The sequence below is a fragment of the Oreochromis aureus genome, linkage group 19 (genome assembly GCF_013358895.1).
Source record: "Oreochromis aureus strain Israel breed Guangdong linkage group 19, ZZ_aureus, whole genome shotgun sequence".
Taxonomy (NCBI): domain Eukaryota; kingdom Metazoa; phylum Chordata; class Actinopteri; order Cichliformes; family Cichlidae; genus Oreochromis; species Oreochromis aureus.
In genome coordinates, this window is record NC_052960.1 from 2100503 (window position 1) to 2124968 (window position 24466).

Below are 24466 nucleotides of genomic sequence, written 5' to 3' on the forward strand. Positions count from 1 at the left end.
GTCTGCATCTGTCCCATGAAAACACACAATTTCAAAGTCTTGTGTCATTATAGAGCATCTTTTCATCCGCCTGCTCAATCTTGCCTCTATTCTCTATGATTGGTCACACACCACATTAATGAATCCACTAATTAGAAGTGCTAATGGGAAATCATTACAGTTGTAAAAAGCTTGGCAGACCTCGTGTGAGGGTGCTGCATCTGTAACAATTAACCCAAAGCTGAGATCTGCACAATTCTGAAGTAATCAAAATCAAATGAATACATGAAGGACTGCGGGGGATGTTCTCTTTCTGCTGACCAACAAAGTGCACGTGAATGTGCGCTCTGTTGCAAAAGAAAACATTTCTTTCATTTCAAAACTTGTCATCCAGGGAATGCCTACGGAGAAGTCTGAGAGCAGAGCGAAAACCTGCTGCCTGTGTCCTCAGGTGCTGTGTCTCAATGTGTCAGACATGGGGAACATAATGAAAAGGCAGTCATGTGTGATAGAAAGTGACAGGTGGGTAGAGCTGGGCAGAGATTAAGCACTAAAGCCATTAGAGGAGCAGGACAGGAGCGACATGAAGCCTGCCTCTTCTATCCACATGGATCGATAGAAAAACATGGACATGCTCTAGGCAACCAACATCTCGCCTGGTTTAAGATCTTCCTGACAAAGTCTTTAAAAAAAAAACCTTCATCAGCCACCGAACATGAACCGTAAAGACTACAGGCCACTCTCGCTGCCTTTAAGCTTTCACAAGGAAATGCAAATTAGCATCTTTACTTCTCTTTACTTGACACAAAATCTTATATTTAACTGGGCCTTTGTTGCCATGGAGACGGACAGTATCCAATGTCAGACGTGGTAAATTTCGAAGGGGGATGTGGTTACCCTGGAAACAGCCACAGGAGTAAGGCTGAAGCTTCCAAGGAACAAGGAAAAAAAAAAAAAAAAACATAAAAAAATCAGACGAGACAGCACGATGGCATTCGATGCAGCCCCTTTTAGATGTCTCAAGAAATCGTTTGGTTAATAAAGACAAAGAACTGCTGTTGATGTGATCCACAAAGACCACAGGGGAAACCTGAACACATGTGACTAAATAAGAACAAACAGTGACTTATCTGATGTTGGTATCATCGCAGTGACAGTGAAACAGAAAAAATGCCTGTTATTTATTACAACCTACGAGTTTATGGGCCTTTGACGAAGTTTACGAGCAGAGTGAACTCAATGCTGTGAGTTCACTCGGCTCGCAGTGAGTCTGTTGGGTTATTTTGCAAAACCTGTTCATTTCCTCTTGTTTGTCATCTTTACTAAAAAGACTCATCCTGATAAAACACAGTGAGCTGTATTGGGGGGAAAAAATTAAACTTTCACTATTAAACGTGAGCAAAAATGAACAGCTGCACTGTTTGTTTAAACATTTAAAAGGTTTCCACACCAAAGAGGACCTTTGTAAGCTGGCGTCTGGTGAACTCTACAGTAATTTTTCCTATTTGAATGTAAAAATCAAAGCTCAGTTTCAGCTCCTGTTTACAGAGAGTTTGCATGGTTCTGTCCACTGTGACACATCAGTGTCGTCAGTCATAAGAAGGTAGAAATTATAACTTTTAACAACAAATGATGCGACCCAGTCGGTTCCACTGCGGTTCTGCAGCTGCTAGAGCACCGCTAACATTTCTGCAGACCCGTCCAGCAATTCATGTACATGAAACCAAAGAGGCGGAGGTAAAAATATAGGGAAAGAAAAACAGTCTTCCTGAAGCTCATTTCTAATTTACTAACATCACTGAAGTAAGAGCAGTGTGTTCCTTCTAATGGGCAGCAGGCAGTAAATCCTCTCACCGCACAAAGTGTATTTGAAAATCCTACACGTCACTGATCTCCAGCAATCCCTCTACTGAGAGCTCACTCAATAAAATGATGTTCATTTTGTTAGTTATACTTCCTTTTAAAAATAAACTAGATAATAAATGCAGGGAAGCTTTACTTCACTGTGACTGAGCCATGAATATGATGGCCAAAACGTGGAAGTTAGGCCCTCAAAAGAGGACTTGACAAACCACCGGGTGATGTCACGGTGGTTTAGATACAGCCTACGCACCAACTGCAAAGGTGACAGATGACTGCTCTCTTTCCAGCTCATACAGATAATTATTTATAGGGACTCTTGGTGAGTGAGTGTACAGCTTGATTTCTCAATCTCTATATTTTGCCTGCAATAAAACTAACAGGTGACTCCTCAGGCAAACACTGTAATGAGATGACATGCAAGAGATATGAGGGCATGTCACTTTTAGGCAAACGACCACATTACACAGTAACAAGTAATGAGTTGAATCAGAAGATTATAATATGATATCTGTTTCACATTAAACACGGATGCTAACAGTACACCACTGTCTGCTCATTCTACTGGCAGGGCGTCGCAGTCAAAAGCACAGCGCCACTCCCCTCATAGCTGGGTCAACTTTAACTTTTGGACCTTTGTCCCCTAAAATGCTCTCATGTTATCCTTCACATACATACATACTGGACGGGGAAAATAAGTTAACTGATTACTTTAAATATTCCCAGTTTAATCTATGATGCAGCATATTTTTTGTATTGACAATAAATAAATAATAAATCATGATTAACAGCTAAAACTCAGCTCTGCATGCTGCAAACATCACTTTTAGAGAGAGCCAACAGCTGCTGTCAGATTCATACAATTATAAGATTTCTCCAAACTAAACAAACAGTTGGTCTGCAAACAGACAGCTCACATTTTAGCTGCGATGCTCTGTGTAGCACGACCGAATTAAAGGCTCCTCTGTGCAATTACTATTTCCACAGTATGCCAAAGATACAATCAGGTATATGAAGCACACCACATGTAAAACATGAGGGACACAATGGCTGCCAGTGGAGCAGGTCTGTGCTCAGATTCAGACACAGCTCCACAGTGCAGATGGATAATGACCCAGAGCAAACTGCAAAAACAACCCAAGAGTTTCTCGCCGAAAAGAAATGGGATATTCTTCAACGATCAGCAGAGTCTGCAACAGTTTTTCATCCAAGTATTAAAAACTGCCATTCTATGTAAAATGATCTGAGCTCCTCCTGATCCCTGAAAGTTGGGGCTGTAATTCCTAAACAGTTAATAGCTTTTCACAGCTGCTCCCTTAATTGCGAGGGGTTACCACAGCAGATGGATCTGCATGTTTGATTTGCCAGATTTTACTGATGCCCTCCCAGAGATGTATGCCTCCTCCCAGTTTCCAACTGGGGCTCTTTCACGTGTTAACCACAAACTACAGGGGATCCCTAAACAATTTATGCAGTACTTTCATTAAACCCCAGGAATTGAAGCTGAAAGTCTGCACTTCAATCTCATTTTAACTGATGGGATTTAGAAACGCTGTGCTCGTGTACTCGCACAAAAAAAAAAAAAAAAGGAAAAGGAAAACTGTCCAAATACTTTTGGGCCTTTGTACCTCAACAGGGTTTCCTGAGGTTTTTCTACTCATTTGCCTCTCAATGGGTGTACTAATCTTAACAATAATCCAATCCAGATTTACCGTTATCACATTTCCTATTAAATCCTCTTATGATGCCGACCAGTTTTTCTAAACTCAGCTGGGAGTTAAGCTTGGGGGACTTTCATCTCTGCTTGATGTGACCATGTGACTCAGTGCTGTTCCCTGGCTGTCCTTTCACTGTCACCTGAGATAAACCCCTTTTTTATTTCTTCTTCTGTCATACAGCTTTGAAGGAAATCAATATCCTGTGATCTATTTAAAAAGACAAACAGCTATCAAACACGGATATCCTCAAACATACGATAGCTGGACTTTTTTTATTATTAATCTGTGCTTTTCTTGAGAGGAGATGTACTATATGGTACTATTGTGCCCCGAGATATCCTCCATGATATCGCAGCACCAAAGTGTTCAAAAATGTGCTTAACACTGTGTTAATAATGCACTTGAAGCACTTGGCTTTGTGGCCTTTCATTCTAAAGTCTCATTACTCATCTGGGCTACATGGATACAAGGCTTTGTCAGCTTTGTTTTTTATTACATTTTGATTGCTTTTGATGGAGGCAAGGGCAGAACATGAACCTCCACTTAGCTGCAGGCCAAGTCATTTGTCAATGAAACAACTGAACATGACAAGCTTCTGCAAATGCTTACATTTTCCCCCAGACTGCTTGGTGCATTCACCACTTCCTGCTACACGCCAGAAAAATGTCAGCAGTGAGCGGGACAGCTTCGGTCAGTCGTGCTTTAGAGAAACTCTCCACATCTACAAGAATAACCTTTAAACGTGTGCCAGAGGTCCCATCAGTTACCTCTGGCACAGGGAGCTGGTGCCAGCTCAGAAGAGTGGGATGACAAACAGTGGGTGCAGGGACGATTAAAGGCTTGACAGAATTCAGGAAGAAAACAAAAAAAGCCTGCAAAGCCTGGACAGACATGTTGGTTTGAGCACAGGAGAAAGGCAAAACAGACAGCTGTGAATAAAACGTATGCAGAACACATTTACTTCTAAATGACCCACATCAGACTGTCAGGTTTTTCATTGGGCAGCGCCAACCTGATAACTGGATCGGATATCGCTCCCATCCTGGCTCTAAAAGCTGGAGCAGCTGATCCATGTCAATGAGCCGAACTATTGCTGATCCATTTACTACACCATACATCAGCAGCAGCAGCGTTGTTAGCAAGAGAGCTGAAACACTAGGCACACAGGACTAGAGACAGGTTAGCGATTATCTGGCAACCACAGGTCACCAGAGAAAGATGTGCATTCTCCATGCGGGTGGGGAGCGGAAAATTGCTGTCTGTGCAACCAAACAGGTTTTTTAGTGATATCCACAGAGTTTAAGAGGAGCAGTTTACTTGCATGAACTTACCATTTTCTCCAGCCGCACTCAATAGTTTCAGAGAGCTCCTCCCTTTTTTGGTGGTGTCATGAGAGTCCCAGCTGATAAGTTTTTACAATGAAGTCTCAACTAAATTTTGAGCTAAAGTTGAAACACAAGCTTGGCCTCTCTTTGTGTTGCCCATCAGGTCGCCTCGCTGCATAAACTCTGCATTCTCACACTGAGCTGAAACCAGAAACAACCCAAAGAAATAACCTGAATATGATTTTTGTTTCTAATGTATTTTTGTCCCGCTGTTTGTCACATTTCATTTGCCTTAAACATAAAGCACGATTCCCAGTCTCTTCCAAACATTGATGAATCCAGCTGATTCATTTAACACTGGTATCAAATCAATATTCAGCACTCGCAGACGCCTGAGGACGAGGTATCTGAATCGGGGCTAAGATGGAAAAAGTTTTACTCATCACTAAAACAGTCCAGTACGACCTGCCCAGTGTCTGTGTCGTAAAACCAGAGTGTCATGCCGTCAAGTGAACCGCTTCATTTCTGCCAATGAGCTGACTGGAAGCCAGGGAGGGTAAATCTAGAATGGCAGCGCACTGCTGACAGCTCAGTTTGAGGAATGCTTTTCCTGGGAAAGCATGTCTACACTGGGTGTGACTGTGGACAAAGACTGTTGTGCAACAGCTCGTCTTGTGACACTCCAAAAAAATGACTTTTCATTATGGCCCAGAATGCAGCAAACACTTACTATTCTTCTAGGGTATTACTCAGAATCAACAGCGTAGGAGACACACTGTTAGCATTTCATCGTTTTCACCACATTAAATTTGTAGCTACAGGGCACAAACATGGCTTTTGCTAACAAGTCTGATGTATATATATGTGTAAGCAGTCATACAAGCACTGGTGTATTCATATAATGGCAGAAATGACCCAAAGGAACCAGATCCCAGCTTGTGTGTTTGTCCAGTTCTTAACAGGTCGTTGTATAAACCCATTAAGAGAGACACGATTATTTTGGATTAAATGTTTGAGGTCTCTGTACAAGATCCCAAGTACGTGCCACCAGAGGACATATTTGTGTCCCGTACACACGTGTGTGTATTTGAGAATCAATGTTTTTGTCTCCTTGGATTCTTTTCTTAAAGAGTATTTTAATGACAACAATAAGAGCTGTGTGTTTCAGTACCAGCTATAAATAAACCTTTGCTAATCTAAGATTGTAATTTTGGTCCAGTACCACAGATTCATCTGACAGCAGGTCTGCAGGCTGGTGCTCAGCTAACATTATTGTTACAGTGTATAGTTTATAGTGAAGTAGTGCTTAGTTGTAAATAAAATAAGGATTTCTGTGAGTAAGATGCTGTGACAGCCACGAAGCAGGCTGGACGACTTCTCAAAGGCAGCTGGACTTGCTTCTTCCACAGGTCATGTGACCGGCTCAGTTTACCTGTTTGTTTTTGGATTTCTTAGCTGACTCACTTTAATGATGAATTTACATGAAATTTGAGGTGTGGCTTGGCTCAACTTTGGAGTCAATCCAGGAGTTTTGAAAAGGATTCTTTACAATTACAAGATCGGGCAGAATAAGATGTTTCACCTCGACCTTTAAAAACACACATTAAATGAAACGGAAAATTCAGAGACGTCGTGATGTTCAGGGGGAAAACATTTAAAAATCAAACCAATCCATCTGGATCCAGGGATTTAGTTGTTGTATGTTGTGCAGGGACGTGTCTGACCTGAGTAGAGTTATACAGCACTCCTGCTGCACACTGTAATTTTTTGCTTCCCTGAGAGCATCCACTCTTTTCTTTAAGATCTAAATTAGATGTGACTAAACATGTCAAACAGTTAAACCAAAGCCAAACAAATAGTTGTATCAATGTAAAGAGCAGCAGCCTGCATATGCCAATATCAAGTAAATGTGCTGCCGTATTTTCCTGACCACATACTTGTCTTTTTCCTAAGCATTTCCCCATGGTAACAAGTGAGCCGTGTCCCATGTTCTCACTATAAGACAGCAATAACACCACTCTAAAGGAAGGATTAAAGAAGACGGGTACACGAAGAGTAATGGGGAAAGCCGTTTTCCACATTGTTTTGCTTACAGTGAAATTACAAAGTCAGTTTGAATGTATGGAAATCAGACAACAGCAGCTTGGAACTCACAAACACTGCTATGCAAACTTTGTCTGCTGCAGGTTCACATTCCTGTAATAACAAAATCCTAAACTGTTTCAGTGATTTTCACTAAATCATTTTCATCTCTGGTGAAGCTGGTAGGCCTCAGCCTTACTGCTTATAGGTACTAACACAGTACCTACATTTATTTAACCATCATACCTGATGGCCAGGTGATAAAGAGCAGAGCACAAAAACAACCTGACTCTTTCACCAAAATCAGCACGAGTTTCAAGACAGACAGAGGGCCTCGGTACTGACGACAGGAACTTCCCATACGTTACAGACAAATGCAAATCAATAATTCAGATGGGTGCAACACAAGAACAGCCTTATAAAGAGTCCAGGAAAACACCATTCAAACATACAATAGTGGGCATTAGCTTTAAGGGTTGTAAAAAGCCTCCAGTGCATATAAATGACCATCATTCAGCACTAATATAAATACAGAGGCAACAAATTTCTGTCACGCTTTATTGTTTGCAAAGGATTTTTTTAAAGTCTGTTCAATGTGGATGTTTCTGATTTGTCTTTTTAATCACCATCTGCTTCAAACTGTAATCTGTCTTGAAATAACTCGCCAACTTGGCGTCATTGTTCAGAATGATTTCTTTCTGAATGAATGGAAGCAGAGCTGTAACATTACATCTGATTTTAAAACAACAACAACAACATTATTTTTGTGACTTTGGACCTCAATATTTTTAAACGATTTTCGCACTGTTACACTACAACGGCAATAACAATACGGGCTCTACATGTGTACTATGATAACAGCAGATATGCCTGTGACCAACACAAATGACTTCAGTGCTTTGATTGGTTCTTTGGAGCAGAGGGAGGACAATAGCCACCTTTGCTGTTGTAGAATTGCCCGTTAGATTTTTAGCTCTAATGTCACCAACACTTGTTTTCTGGTGGCTCAGAAAGTTAAGCAGCTGTCCTGCTGCCACAGAGATGTTGGTTTGATTCCTCGTGCACAGCAACTACATAATGGATTTATCTTTAAAGGTCATTCAGTAATCAACACATTGCTCAGTGTCACAACCCAGTCCTGTGTTAGTACCTACATTGCAACACAGTCTATAGTTTGTCAGCTGCAAACAGTGCTGAAGCCAACTTCTTGTCCTTTTTTAAAGTCTCAAACTGTGCTTCAGAACAACCCTTCAAACATCTGCCTGAGTGAACTTTTACGAGACATAAAGGAGAGAATGTGCAACAACAGCCCACATGTACGTCTGGGGGAGCCAGCAACAGAATAATAAACAGAGCAAAGTCTGCCGGTAACTAACAGGGTTTATTGTGCATGGCTGAGCACCCCTCAGACAGACACTAAGAAAACAAGCAGAAAAAAGAAATAGGTTTAATGTAGTGTACACGTCTGCAGCCCTCACTGACCATCTGCTGACTCTTTCTGGGGCCCCAAAATAAGAACGTCTTTAAATACATGTAAAGCCCATGTTATCAAACCCAAGGCTAAAATGAAAAAACAAGAAAGAACTAATAGCACACGAAGCAACAAAGACAGCAAAAGCCACTAGAAAGCAAGTGAGTAGATGTTCCTCTCTATGCTGACAACCGGGGAGCGAGGGAAGGAAAACACAACTAATCGAAATGCATTACAGTTAATGACAACAGAAGCCAATGTGCAGGTCTGCTGACTATCGCCCTGTCTGATAAATGTCTCCTTTCAGCTGATGGGAGAAGGCTAGAGGAAGGGAGGCAGGAGGACTCGGCCAGCCTGCAGGCAGGGACAGTTAAACAGGGTGGACAGTGTGAAGCTCAACGTGGCCTCGTGGTTACACACTGAAGTTTGGTTTTTTTGGTGAAACTGAAACATTTGATTGCTTTGCTCATTTTTATTTATTTATTTATTCATTCATCGTTTTATGGAAGTGAAACTCGTGAGATTAACAATGTTTTTGCAGGAGTGCACTGAGCGTTGATTTTCTGACACATCAAATGAGTATGAACTGTTACGTTTTGGACTAAACTGAAGAGCCTACCAGATCGAGGCGCCGCTCCTATTAACCAAGTCATTCTAACCGACAGATTATTGAACTGGGTTGGTATCTCTGGCACTGCTCTTGAATGGTTTTCATACTTATCCCACATAAACTTCAGAGATAGTATTAAGTACATGTTCTCATCTGCTGCTCCAATGTGGCGTCCCTCAGGCTTCAATCCTTGGGTCACTTCTGTTTTCCTTATATACACACGTTACCTCACAGCTCATTACACCTTTTAATTCTCCCCCTAATTCTAGTTTACTGTGACTTTTTCACCTGTCAGATCAGAGACTTTCGGATGTTCCACCCGCTTATTTCAAATGCAGAGCCTTCACAGTTGCAGTGTCCTCCTTACATCAGGTCAGCTTACTGAAAACTCACTTTGCAACTGTACGTTTTAAAAACTGCTTTACAAATAAAGACCTAAACATGTTTTTCATTTTACTTGCACGGTTCATATTTAATACAGATTCTGAAATCAATGACTCACTTCCTACTTACTTTCCTGTGTAGTCATCCCCCAAAGGCTCACTTTGAGGCAGGAAAAACCCTGATACCGTCCCTGAAAACTGCCCCCTCTCGTCATGACAAACAGGACAGCGCCCGGCTCCACTCACTGCACCACGTAGGAAGCAAAGCTGTTCGATGGGAGGGAGAGGTATCATCAGGAAGCACCTGGCATCCTACATGTGGGTCCCGAGGGAAATCCAGGTTCAAACGGACACTCCGTGGAGTTAACCTCTCATTATGGTATTTCATCAACTGTGTCACTATGCAGGGAGCTGGGTGTTTTAAGTCCAGAGCTCCCCCTCTCCAGCTGTCTACCCTTTGGTCTTGGGTTAAGTCTGTATCTCTGCTGAAGTGACAACGTATTGAAAGATGAAGTGGTCCAGAGGTTACACATGTGTAGCACTGCAAGGGAAGGAGTTCCAATAAAAGGCACACACAAAAATCCATTTCAACCATTCGTTTAGCCAAATATTAGAGCTGAAAATTAGAGTCGCTTCAGTTTTCAACACATAAGATTAATTGCTTTTCAATTAAATCGTTAGTACTATAAGTTCTTAAAAACACTTGTTTTCCGGAGCAGATGGGGATATTTTTAAATGTCTTGCAATTAATCTACTTACTCTAATGCAATCCTTCCTTTATGTTTTTTTAATTGAGTTTATCGTCATTAGTGGTGATTGCATTATAGGGAAAACTGTTTTTAAAATTTCAACACTCCATTTACACACACAGAAGAGGACAGAATATTAGGAACACTATAGTGTAGATAACATTAACCTATGCATGCATTTTGCCTATAGAGCATTCTTTAACTGTGAAGCACTTTACCCTGAAGAAGACTTTTTTTTGTACTGAACAGCAAACGATAGAGCACGACTCTTATCTAGCATAGATGTGGTTTCAGAGATGGCAGATGACACAGGGACTGTTAAGGGCTAATCAGATAGACACAGACTCTGACCTCAGCTATGTGCTGCATTGTGCACCAAAGCGGGTTTAGTCTGTGATGAGGTGAAGATGAAGGGTTGAATGAAGAATATGCTGACAGCTGATTACAAGTTTTATACCAACAGTAAAAAGAGAGGACTTATTTTAGGATAGTGGGGCTGTAATTAGAGACAGACACTGCGGTCGATTAGCGGTTAGACTGAGAACCTTCACCTGTAGTTAAACTATCAGTGGTGAGGTTGCAGGCTGCGAAAGTTGAATAATGAGTCGTTCCTTGATAGTTCATCAAATACGTGTTTTTAAACATTTTGGTTATCATAACCGCTCGTTCTGTTTCCAAAACAATCTTTGGCTGCTGTATACAAATGACAAATGATACACCAGTCAGGTATAACACTATGACCAGTGCCACGTGAAGTGGATAAAACTGATCATCGTGGCACCTGTTAGTGGGTGGGATATGTTAGAGAACAAGCGAACATTTCACCCTCAAAGACGACCTGTTAGAAGCAGGAAAAAGGGGCAACTTAAGGATCTGAGCAACTCTGATAAGAGTCCAACTGTGATGGCTATACAAATGGATCAGAGCCTCTCCAGAATCACAGCTCTTGTGGGGTTTGAAGTGGACAGTATCTATCAAAAGTCATGCAAGAAAGAAACAGTAGTGAACCAGCGACAGAGTCATGGGCGGCCAAGCCTCACTGACATACATGGGGAGCCAAGGCTGGCTCCACATGAGCTGCTGTAGCTCAAACTGCAGAAAAAGTTCCTGACAGAAAGGTGTCAGACTACACATTCACCTGATTTGAACTGTTTAAAGAATATTATGAGTTTGGCATAAATCAGATATCAGTCCTCTAACTGCAAAACTACTGTTTCTACAGGTCTCCAAATCTGCTGACAGAGACTGGACGTCCAAACAATTTAGGGACTTCAACCTGTTACCCCGAGCTCCCCTCCTGAGTGTCCATAATGAGCCATAGCTCAAAATATTTACCCTGAAACACTTCAATGACAGCTGAAGGAGTGTTGTAGATAATGGAATTTTAAAATGAAGAGTAACGACAGCAGGGACCTGATTTTTTGCACAATTCCCTTTAAGAAGGGTAACTTATCACTGGAATTTTATCAGGCAACTCTGAGATGTTCAGGTCATTCTAGCTAAATGAATGCCTGCACACAACAGCCTGAAGAACTCAAGCTGTAGGGTTACATGACAATGGTGACGCTGACACTGAGCACTGCCTTTCACCTCTTTAGGCTGAAATCATCACGCGAAACCACGTAAACTATAACCTGCAAAGAAATGAAGACCAAGGAAACCCACACCCTGTACTTTCAGCTGCAGTCGCTGGCGAACTACACCTCCCACATAAATAGATATCAAAAAAGAAACATGGATGCCTCCACCTCTCCCACTAGTTTATAGTAACATTTTCCTGATACACCCACTCCACGCAGATGCCGGTGACATAACTGAATTGTGTCTTAGACATTTCATTGGCACCTGCTCGTATGAAATGTAATCCTGAATGTTGCTTTGCACAAATAAAAAGCAGATGGGAGCAAAGGGGAGACCGCACATGCTCACTACTTACTCAAAGGTGAAGAAAAGTCCACAAGTGACTAGAATGAGGATAAGGGTGAGGTAGAAAACCCCGGTCTGCTTGGCCATCATAATCCTGCCATCGCAGTAAAACTTATTCCGCCCCGGGAAGATCTCCCACTTCCTCTTCTTTGGGGTCCTTTTCTTGTACGGGGTCTCCATTGGTGTCGAGCTGCGAGTACTGATCTGGCTGTACTCGCACTCTCTCATGGACTCTGACACCCCGAGATGCATCAACGGCTGATTAAAATCCCCAGAGCTGAACAAATCCCGGGGCAGAGGAGCCTCTGTGGAGGAAATACACCAGTTCAGTTTAGCATTCAGGCTAGGAGAGCAACTTATCCGACACAGAAACACAGGGTGGGGGTGAAGAAAAAAAGTTTGTGAGGGGTGCAGCACACACTTCCTGTTATTAATAAAACCTCGGCTAAAGTTCACTTTACACCTGTGTAGCTCCCCAAGTCCTGGCTGTGGAGCCGGGTTCGTAAAAAATGCAAATTTAGCCATTAAAAAAGTTAGCTAACTTACGCTCACATTCCACAGCTTAACGTTAACAGCCCCTCTGTTAGCAAGCAACCTGGCTAGCTACGACACGGCAACCGAATCCAAAGTGTCGCTAAGGAGCTAACATGGCTAGCAAGTTGCTGAGATAAGTTGTCGTTATACACGTTGGCCAACTCTGGCAATTAACGACTAGCCCTCCGGCCAGTCATCTCACCCACACACACCTACAAGTACTGACTTCGATGTTTTTACTCCTAACTGTCCTGCACGGTGCCTGGGAAGCTTTGAGGGCACTCCTCGGCTTAACGGTCACAGACATCCCGGGTGGTGTGTGTCTGCTCCGCCCGCCGCCGAGCCGACTCACCGAGGGAAAGTCGTCGTGTCGGTGTGTTGTCGCGTAGCTTCTCCTCTCGTTACCCGGGTTTGTTACGAGCCGAGGACAAAGCGAATGACACCATCCTTTAAAAAAAATAAGTTTAAACAAATGAGTTTTTAATTTGGCTCGTCGGTTTAAGAAAAGAAAAAAAATAAGTTGGTTGTGGAAGCGAAGGGAAATCCAGACACGGCTCCACACACGGCGGGGTGCTCTCAGACGAGCTCCAGCATCCTCAACGAGTCCCTGCGCTCAACACCGACCGAGCAGGACCGAGCAGCCATATGGCCAACTGTTTCTACAGCAACCATCCGCGGATACCGTCAACATCCAGCCAGAGATTGGGAAGAAAAGTTGCAGCTTTTCCCGGTAAACGCGCCGCCAGGCCAGTCGACAGCCCTCCGCTCACATCGTGTTCCTGTCCACGCACGTCGCTGCCACCCTCGCAAACAACAAACATCAACATGGGAGCGGAGCACACAGCTACTCAGCCTGCTCCTCCCCTTCCACCCAGGCTGGAGCCCGAGTCACCACACTGATGAGATGCACAGGGAGGAGGAGCCGTTGAAGTGGGGCTTCCCAAAACGGGCTCCGGAATCCTCCGGGTGGTTGTTTCGGGAAAGGTGGGAAATAATGAATCCCCAGGAGCAGGGGTGTATCCAGAGGTGGAGCCGAGGTGACCGTGCATAGGGTGCAGTTTGAACTCCACCGTTGCGCTGTGTCAATAGACTGTATAAAAAGGTGGAGTTGGCTTCAGGGACAGTAAAACCCAACCCTGCATTCTCTTTAGTGGTCACCAGGGGGCGATACTTGTGGATGCAAATTAGACAGATTCTATGAAAGTCTATGGGAAAATGACCCCCTGCCCCTCACCTCTGTAAACATTTTCCTGATGAACTGAAGGCTCAGAAAAACACAGCTTATTCTATAAATTATCATCATTGAAAGTATTAGAAAGGAGGATGATTCCGGCTATGCTCAGTGACCCGATTCACCTCTCTCCCCAATCACAAAACACCAGACGTGGCAAAAGCAAAGACACTCAGCTCAGGGTTACATCACAGTAACTATGGCTAGCTGCTAGTGTTCAACAGTGTTCTTCAACAGCATGTCTTTATCCTGTCTTCCTTCTCTCACCCCGACCGGTCGCAGCAGATGGCCCCGCCCCTCCCTGAGCCTGGTTCTGCCGGAGGTTTCTTCCTGTTAAAAGGGAGTTTTTCCTTCCCACTGTTGCCAAAGTGCTTGCTCATAGGGGGTCATATGATTGTTGAGTTTTTCTCTGTAGGTATTATTGTACGGTCTACCTTACAATATAAAGTGCTTTGAGGTGACTGATGTTGTGATTTGCCGCTGTATAAATAAAACTGAATTGAATTGTTATTGTCTGTTGTTCTGTTGAAGTAGATCCATCTGATTGCATAGCCTGCTGTATTCTGCTTCTGGATACTAATGGGAACCATAATTTACTAAATCAACACCTGAAACTAGCAAATGAGACCATGAAATCATGGAAACCTTCTTACAGAAGCACAGGCTGATGTCCCATATACATGTACAGAATCAGACTTTTAATTTGTAACACAAACAGCTGCCCCCTGCTGGTCATTAGAAAAATCCAGGTTTAACTTTTCAAACCCAGATGCTGGTTTTCCTTCTGTTATCAGATGATAGCTCAAATGTTCCCAGACTGTAAAAACCCAACCTAATATTGGGGATAAGTTGTACTTTTAACAGCTTGCTGTATTTCCCTTACAGTAAAAAGATAAATAAAGACAGCTATCGTTTTGATCCTTTTAATAAGCACTGGCTGTGTTGCCTCTAGCCAAGGCCTCATTAACTATATTTCTTTGTGCACAGCTCCACCATAACGCACCAAAAGCCACCGGGCAAAATGTTCCTTTGAAGGTGTGAATACAGACAGCCTCAGTTATTCAGACTCTGCTTAAAAACTATATCTGAATGGCTAATTAGACAGATAGGATCTATTTTTGAAGATTAGTACATTGCTAGGATTGAATGGGGATACAAACCACAGGTGGGCTGAGGAAATCAGATTAAAGGTGCCTACACACTGTGAGACTTTAGCGGTTTTACAGGTTCCTCCAGTGAATCGGGGCCAAGAGGCATGACTGTTTCCTCTGATGTTCATTTCTGCGCTGCAGCTCCTTTGCAGCTGTTGTGATAGGAGTCGGATATCGAACAAACAAGCTTCTGCTGCACCAACTCAACTAGATTTTCTTCTTTGTTGGCATCTCAAACATTTTGTTCTGCATGTTTTACCTTCACTTGTGTCACTAGGGTTTGTTTGGGTTTTTTCCACAGTGAGTACCCAAACAGCAAACTCCACTGCTGAGGAATGAAGCCAAAGCCAAGCCAAAGTGCCAAAAACTTCTCTTCCTCCAGCCTCGTTCTAACTGACTGTGTTACTGAGCACTAATTAGAAAGTATCTGTGCCTGAGCAACGCACCCGTACAGAGCCTGCTAATTTAATGTAGCGATCCACTCTCTTGTCCTATGATGGGAACTTTTGGCTCTAAAACACAAATTTGGCAGCGGCCAAACTGTTTCAAATGTAAAGTCCCAAAACAGTGGGCAACATCACAATCATAGACCGCATGAAATATGGATGTTACCCATTGTTTAGTGAAGTCCTGTTATGAAGTCTCGAGGTAAACTTAGTATTTCTGGATGATGAGATCTGACTGTGAAACAATACACTCGTGTCCTAAAACTCCCTGAAAAGCCTTCAGTTAATCCAAAATGCTGCAGCAAGAGTCCTGACAGGGACTAGAAAGAGAGAGCAGATTTCTCCTGTTTTGGCTTCCCTTCATTGGCTTCCTGTTAAATCCAGAATTGAATTCAAAATCCTGCTCCTCACATACAAGGTCTTAAATAATCAGGCCCCATCTTATCTTAATGACCTTGTAGTACCATATCACCCTATTAGAGCACTTCGCTCTCACACTGCAGGCTTACTTGTTGTTCCTAGAGTATTTAAAAGTAGAATGGGAGGGAGAGCCTTCAGTTTTCAGGCCCCTCTTCTGTGGAACCAGCTTCCAGTTTGGATTCGGGAGACAGACACTATCTCTACTTTTAAGATCAGGCTTCAAACTTTCCTTTTTGCTAAAGCATATAGTTAGGGCTGGACCAGGTGACCCTGACTCCTCCCTTAGTTATGCTGCAATAGACGTAGGCTGCCGGGGATTCCCATGATGCACTGTTTCCTCTTCACTCACCTCTCACCTTCACTCTCATGTCTCTGTTCAGACATGAGATTCTTTTTTTGCATTTAGTCATTAGTTGTTTGGAACTTTATAAATAAAATTGAATTGAAATAAACTCAAATGTCATGTCAGTCGAACATTGTTAGCCAATGAGCACAATCGTTTATGACTCTTTAGTTTTTGGTGGTCATTGAAAAGAATGCAGGTTTATATATGTTCCTGACTACGTGCAGCGTGCGTGTATACACAGCTTAAGGTGGACCCAGAGAAGCAGATCCAAGTGGCCTGCTGTGGTACTGCAACAAGCAAAGAAACTAAATAAAATGAAGTAGTTTCACCATAGATTTCTATCATGACTGTCCCTTTAAAACTGATGACAGCACAGCTGAAGTAGCATTTATATATAGTCACTTCATATTCACTGTATTATTACTTTGCTCCAGTTCCAGTCAGTTAAATGTGTACTGGTCTTTTGCGCAGCTCCAGGGTGAGACAATAATTCATATATGCAGTGCATATAACACAGACCATTGATATTAAGGTTCTCATATCACACTGACGATTTCAGCCAACTCTAATAAAATGGTCAGTGAGTCAGTGAAATATTGTGTGTCACAGGTTTAAGTGTCCTCCAGCAAACTCCATATATTAGGTTGAAGGTCTCTTTATAGTCCTCACCTGCAAAGAAACATTAACCTTCAAAAATGTCCCTCAGCATGTCCTCAGGAACGTCCTAACACGCAGGTTAACCAGGAAGGAGGAGCGCTGAAGACAGATACAACAAACATTTGCTGAGAGTAAATTGTTTGTTAAATGGAGCCACCACTGCTCATATTTACTGTTTCTACTGAAAACAGGCAGCCATGCTGCACATAACTCGTGCTTGCTGAGATGCCAAGTGCAGTTCAGCTGTGACGCAATTTCCTGTTCAGCTAGATTAGTACAGATGATTTCATCATCAGCCCACAGTTCTTCTGTCATCCATGCTCCCCTCACACACACACACACACCTCCTCATCATCAGTCATTGGCTGCAATTATCCACTTTCTCTGAAAAGAGCCCTGCTGCTTTTCCTGTAATGTGAGAGGACTTAATTGGCCAGAATCAAACACCATGCAAGGAAGGAAAGTGTGTGTTCTCGTTGCACTTTTCTAGCCTGCAAATGCATTTTTTATGTGAAAGCTGGGTTTCGTGTTTGCCATGCCGCGCCCGGTCTCAGGCTGTAGGTTTAACACGCTCCCCCCCGTGTGAGTGCAGAGCGAGCAGCCACGGTGTGCTTTCCGAGGAAGTGGTCTTTTACCCTGCTGCGACATGCTTCCGTCATGCATCTGCAGATTGAGGGCGAGCAAAGCTTTCACCACCGGCCATGTGAATCCACCAAGTGGCACATGCCACACTTGATCTGCTGCAAAGCTGTGGATGTTTGTAATGGTTGCTAATGATCTGTAAGGCCTCCAGACTAATTCTTTAACCGCGGAGCTCGTTAAGCAGCCTGATGACATACGGCAAGAGCCGTGTTTGTGTTGGCAAACGGGTGGACATGATAGGCCCTTTGAGTCAGAGTCCAAGAACAACATAGGCTTGACTGACATCCTGCCAAGGCCTCGTGCAGACAGTATTGTTTAGTTTAAAAAGCTGGACTGAATGAAAGAACACACGAGCTCAAAGCCTCATCAGGGGGCTAATATACTCTCTATAGTCAAAATTACCGGATGAAGTCAAACCTGACTCATCACTGCTGCCTTACGTGTACTGTAGCACATCACTAGAAAGGTCAGTCCTGTCTGTTTTGTTTCCACCCAGTGCTCATTAATCTACCAACGAGAGCAGTGAGAGGCAGCAAGGCAGCGGACCCCAGCCAGCGGTAGCCAATGACAGGCTCGGTTTCCTCCCGGCCACCACATCCATCCTGTCAGAGCTCAATGACTCAGCTTTTCAGAGGCACGGGAGAGTGGGAGGTTTTCTCCTGCGCTTGGCTGCCTACGTGAAACGCATCCTCCATCACCAAAAAAGTACAGCAGCCCACTTTCCCTCCAAACTCTGAATGACGGGCTGAAATCAAAAACACTCTGAAGTATGTGGGCGCTATTTATAATGTGCAGGTGTGTACCTGTAAGATGCGCTCAGAAGGATATCAGTCATTTCCTTCTCTGCTGAAACTGGCTTCAGTTAGAGATCAATCAAACTGTTAACCACGTCTCAGGCAGGCTGTAATTAATTTTAAAGTGTCAGTGAGAGTTAAATAAGACGAAGATGAGTGATCACACTTCTCTGCTGTCAAGCAGCCAGACTCGCTCTCATTCTTTGAAGCCAAACCTGTGATGGGACCACTTATCGGCTGTGTTGTTAACCTCAGAAATGTTATTATTAAAATCAGCTTAAAATAGGACTTGATTTCATGCCCATGTTTCCCCTGGCAAAGGAAGACGAGAGAAAGATGTCAAAATTCCAACTAAAGAGGAAGTAACGACACTGGGGAGACACAAAAAAAGAGAAAACACCAAACAAACTGTAGACTCTATTCAGTAAAAACTCAAGTGTGGTTGATGGTATTTGTGTCCTTCTTGGAAACACTGCTAGAGGACGCAATAAAGTCAGGGGGTACATAGAGTGCATCAGTCATGTGTCTCTGCTCCTAAAAGCACTTCTGATGATCGTGTTTGCACATGTGCACGTCTTCATTAACAGAGGAACCTTTATAACCTGTGATAATGAATGAAACACAGCAGATTAGCATTTCTGGAGAGAATAAGAAATGAGCTTTCTATCATTCGTCACAACATTATCATCTTTGATGTAAGACTGAGACGTTTATGTCGACTCGTACAGTAAAAGCTTGTAAAGCTCGAGTTGTCTAAGGTCAAACACAAACTGAGTGTTTTAACGTGAAAAGCCTGAAAACAGGGGGAAACACAGAGTGACTGTTGCTTATGTTGTCTGACTAAACTATGATGATAACATGCACATATGTAAGGTTTTATGAGCTCAGTGTTCCTCCTCTGAGAGCAGATTAGAATAAATATAATTCCATCTCTAAAAAGACTCAGATGCTACATCTCTGAATCCAGCTTAGTTCTTTGATTTAACTGTGCTGGTTAATTTTGCACATTTTAATGAACTAATTCCAAAGTGAGCTGTAAAAAAATTGAAACCAAAATGAGTGAAACTATTAATTATGGAGGCTTTCTGAAAGCGAGGGAGTAATGTGTACAACAGATGGGAAGCAGCAGCAAAGAGACGGGGTAGCTGTACCTCCCATGATCTGGAATTGATCTAAGTGTGCAGCACAAAAACAGAATATTTTTAATCACAATTAGCAGAGTTAACTAAGAAAATGGGTGTAAATAACTGATCTAAGCCCTGCATGGGCTGATTTTCCGTGACCGTGCAGCGACACTGCTCGATAGATCTGTTTGGGCTGAAACACCTTGATCCAGGACCTCAGTTGTGCTAAACAACACAATTAACAGCACGTACAGAGAAATGCCAGGACAAATATGATAACTTAGCACTGTGTGTGTAGTGGAAAACAAACAAACCACAACAAAGAAAAAAGAACAGAAGATAACAAACAGCTGTCTTTTCTCTACGGCTATGAGGAAACTTCCAGATGGAGTAATAAAACTGTTCTCATGGCACCCAGTAGTATGTTTTCTACTTGATATTAATACTTGTAATATAATTACTTGTATGTTTATCAGGTCGAGGCTGTGAGATGAATTCTTTCTTTAGTTTGGCTTTAAAGCGCTGGCTTTGAGTCCAGTGAATCTGAGAGCTGGTGTTTCTGCAGCGCCTGAAGACTGAGATGATCCATGACACAATAAAATCTGACTCTAACTGAAGGGCGGGACTGATGCCCAGACCTGCGTTAGATACACAGCCTGAGAGTTGCTGTGATCTACATTTTGTAACAATAATCAGCACGTTGTCCAAGAAACAGTCAGCTTTCAGGAGAATCATCACATTCTGCTTTTTACTCTTCCCAACAGCAACTTATCACCGTGCTCACTTATACACTTTATTAGGGACACCATTGGATATTGTTGCATTAACACAAATATGTAATCAGCCAATCATATGTCTGCAACTAATGGATGCTTTTGGGTGGTGGTGAAGACGAGCTGCTGAGGTGTTTTGAATGTGGTGTGGTTGTTGGTGCCAGGCGGGCTGATCTGCTGGACTTTCCCAAACAGCTATGGTTTACATAAAAATCCAGCGAGCAGGGGCTCTCCAGGAGAAAATCCTTGTTGATGTCAGAGGAGAACTGGAGCTACAGTCCACACAGGCTCACCAAAACTGGACAACAGACGATGGAACGACGTTTCGTGATCTGATGAGTCTTTCTCTGCTGCAACATTTGGATTAGAGTCTGAGTTTGGTGTAAACAACCAGAAGCATGGATCCATCCTGCCTCGTACCAACAGCTGATCATTACAAGGATAGGATGGTGGGGGTGTGACGATGTGGGGATAGTTTCTCGCCACAGTTTGGGCCCCTGAGCACCAGCTGAGCATCATTAAAGCTCCACAGCCTACCCAAGTGATGTCCGTCCCTTTAGACCAGTCTACCATCTTCTGCCCACCATGCCATGAAGCTCAAATCCTCTCAAACTGGTTTGTTGAGTTCACTGTACTCTAACGGCCTCCACAGTGTCCATCGCGATCCAACAGAGCACCTTTGGGATGCGGTGAAACGGGGGATTCTCGTTACGGATGCAACTGACAAATCTGCAGGAACTTTAGATTGCTGCAGACCAAACTCTCAGATGTTTCCAGCACCTTTTTGAATCTGTGCCACAAAGAATCTGGATGAAACCAATAAAAGACAGCCCACGTAAGCAGTTGATGTTTGTTTTATTGGCCTAAGATTGTCTGGACATAATGCAACGTCTCCAGTGCTTAACGATGTTCATCGTACATTTATTTGTGACATGTGCAGCACAGAGTATAAATGTGTATACTGAATAAAAGACATGGAGTCATATGAAAAAAGGCATTTTTTACAATGAGCTTTCAGGACGTTTTGATGGATCTTTTCACGTGTTTTGTTTTCGAGCATCGTGTAGATTCAAAAATATGCCCACTGACATGAACGGAGGACAGGAACAAACAGAAACATGTTCGGTTTCCTCGCGTGGCGTCTCCACAGTCATCCTCTCACCCTGGCACTTCCACGTTTCATTACCAAAGCGATTGTTTTCTCAGCTATAATACAACGCATACAGGATTTTTTTCTTCTTTTTTTGTTGTTTTTGTGTGTTTTTTTTGAACGGTGAAACATCAGATACATCTGCCATGTTCAAATATTTGACCCCATTAACAAAATATGTATAATAACAATACCAAATTTACCAACAATAAAAGCATTTGTTATAATAGTCAGAAAGTCCCGTCTCCTGCTATGCTAGATAAAGACCGAAAGAATCGTGTGTACAACAGTTTATATACACAGTGATGAAAAAATACAGACATAACACAAGTGATCAGGAAACACAAAGTTCATCTGTGAAAGTCATTGAGGCTATGATTGATAAATTAGACGCTTCTCTGACGGATGCGCTTCTCTGATGTCGATTGGCTGGTGCAATGCTGCCTCCTCGTGGCCTTGAGCGCACACTGCGGGTGTCAGAAGCTTTTACATCCTCTGGTTTTCAAAGGGACAACTTGCTCCAAGTCCTATTGCACAACGTATGTTCCAGCGATGGAGACGTTTCAGTTTAAAAACTCAGTGTTTTCTTTGTGTTTTTTTCCTCCACCGCTGTTGGCAAAAAGTTCAAACTACTGTACAGTGTCACATTTTAAATAAATACTCTCCATTAACAAAATGTTGATGAGCATATTGGCGTTTATAAAACTGAAAAACATCTCATCGACTCTAAAGGAACCACAGAATTGAGCACCAAGATCTGGTGGCAGCTTTGGCTGAAAAAGTAAACAAAGGAACAAAAGAAAATAATGCCAAACCAAAATATCAAACGCAGCAATCCAACACCAGCAGGTATTAAATATTTGTATTAAAACGAGCTTTCAAATCCCGACATTGCCCAGAAGCTATACATATATATATATTTATATATATATGTATATAGATAGAGACATTTTGTTTATGTGGATACTTCTTTTAAAAAAACACAAACATTTTCTGTCATTTTAATAAATAAAAATAGAAAAACCACAGAAATATCTGGTTAGCCTCAGCGTGTGCCGCGCCAGTCCCGCCTCTCCTCATGTCATAACTTCCCCAAGTGAAACAGGACTTGGCAAATAATGGCAACCACTCCCACATTGAGCACCGAGGAGATGGAGATGTCTAATAATCTGCTTTCATACAGTACAAACTCTTTCTTGTTCTCTTGCACTTTGGCCATAGCCAGGAGGCCTTTAGCTGCTCTGCACATCATGTTTATACTGGGCGGGTCCATGGGAGGGTGGCCCATGTGCAGCAGGCTGTGAGGGTTCTGCTGATACTGCGCCATGCTAACGCCGTCCTCCAAGAAAACTACCAGGTTACCCACGCTGCCCTTCTGCATGGCTATGGCACGCGCCGCTGTGGGGTCTCCCTGTGCCAGGTGGGAGAGCACAGCCACCGCCATCTCCCTGTACACCTGGGCCTTCCTCTGACCCACGTAGCGCACCAGGACCGTGAACAGTTTCTCCTGTCGGCTGAATGGCGGCGTTGCCAGCAGGAGGTCCACGTTGCCCTCCTGGATGCTCAGCTTGCAGAGGCATTCCAGCACCAGCCTCTGGGGGGTGAGCTGAGAATGGGGTCCAGCCGACGGAAAGGGGTCCTGGGCTTCGGCTGAGGGGCAAACCATCCAGTGGAGGAGGCCGTCCAGGATGGGAAGGCAGATGGTATCTGGGTAAGTGGAGAGATCCAACTGGCCAGCGATGTTGGCCAGAGTGACCATGGCGTTCTCCCTGAGCAGACTCAGACACTCCCACCACCACTCGTCCTTACTGCTCGACAGCCCCCGCTCCTGCTGCTCGTCTCTTTGGAAGCTGGGAGGTAACCTGTTCCTCTCGGGGTGCACGTGGTGCAGCAGAAGCAGCCTGCCCAGCAGAAGAACCAGAGCAGGGTGGCGGGACATGTCCAAGTCATTCCCAGGGATAAAGGACAGACTCCGCACGATGTTGGAGACGCAGATGCACCGCTTGGACAGCGAGTCCTGCCAGGCAGACGTGGTGGTGAGCGGAGCCTCGTCCAGGCAGCGTGGCTCATCCTCCAGCAAGGTGATGTGGTCCTCCTCCCCATCTGGGTGCACCCTGAAGGGGTACGAGGGCAAGGAGCGCGCGGGGTGGCCGTAAGCGAGGGCGTCAACGCGGGCGCACAGAACGTCGTCGATAGTCGCGGTGATGTTTTTCAGAGGTTGCTTCTTTTCGTGGTCCATCTTATTCTCCTGTTTGCTCTTGTTTCTCCTGTCTTCATCCTCGGGCCCTTCGCTCCGGGGTTCAAAGTGTGTCTGAATGTGTGCTGTGGAGTCGCCTCCACCCGCCTGCCAATGCCGCAGCCCGCTGGTAAACTCTGTGAGGTAACCGGACATGTCGTCCCTCAGGTCCTCTTTGTGAACAATCTTGATGGGGAACTTGTCGTATTTGCTGGCTTGTTTGGGTTTAGGCTGTCCCTCTGCTGCGGGCCGATCCACGGACTCTGCTTCACCCTCTGCTGCCTCCTCTTCTTCTTCTTTTCCCTCCTTTTCACCATCTTCTCCACTCTTGTCCTCCCTGCTAACGCTCATGTTGGACTCCTCTGTTTCGCAGTTCACCTTGGCCGGCTCTGCAGCGACAGGTGTCACTTCCTCCGTGACGCCCTCGGCATGCTCCACCTGGGTCTCCTCGGCTTTGGAGAGCTCAGGCTGGACAGGAGAGCCAGAATCCCACTCAGGTCTTTCTTTCTGTGCAGACGCTGGACTTGAGGACCGTTTCTTAGTCCCCACCTCAAACTCTTCCAGGATGCCAAAGATCTGAATCAAGCAACGGCGGAAGTACTCGACGATCAGCTCGAGGAATCCAGGCAACTGGACAGAGAAAAATAAAATGTGATCAACGCTGAGCAGAAAGAAGTCAGACGAGCTATCAAGTAGTCCCAGACGATGAATACGAGCCAAGAATTTTTAAGTAGATATAATACTGCAAAACCTCAGAAGTGCATAACTGACTTCAATCTCATGGAGTTTTATTGCAAAAGAAAAACAGGATCTAGAAGATGGTGATAAAGAAAGGCTCTGTGCTGTCACAGCATGCTCT

The 24466-nt window shown here is 43.8% G+C and overlaps 2 protein-coding genes across 12 annotated transcripts in view; both read right to left on the reverse strand.

The window, feature by feature from the left end:
• LOC116310466 (palmitoyltransferase ZDHHC14-like) overlaps positions 1–13606 on the reverse strand; it is a 48506-nt gene extending 34900 nt beyond the window's left edge. For 3 of the 6 annotated variants that reach the window (XM_039603809.1, XM_031727279.2, XM_031727297.2), the window contains exon 1: positions 12114–12355. In XM_039603809.1, the coding sequence (XP_039459743.1) occupies positions 12114–12355 (242 nt within the window). The other 3 variants (XM_031727244.2, XM_031727252.2, XM_031727261.2) reach the window with 3 other exon arrangements.
• A 7451-nt stretch (positions 13607–21057) lies between these two features.
• Positions 21058–24466, reverse strand: part of LOC116310428 (AT-rich interactive domain-containing protein 1B-like) — a 157861-nt gene continuing 154452 nt past the window's right edge. For all 6 annotated transcript variants that reach the window (XM_039603463.1, XM_039603464.1, XM_039603461.1 and 3 more), the window contains one exon: positions 21058–24237. In XM_039603463.1, the coding sequence (XP_039459397.1) occupies positions 22453–24237 (1785 nt within the window). In that variant the 3' untranslated portion in view covers positions 21058–22452. The remainder of the gene's footprint in view (positions 24238–24466) is intronic.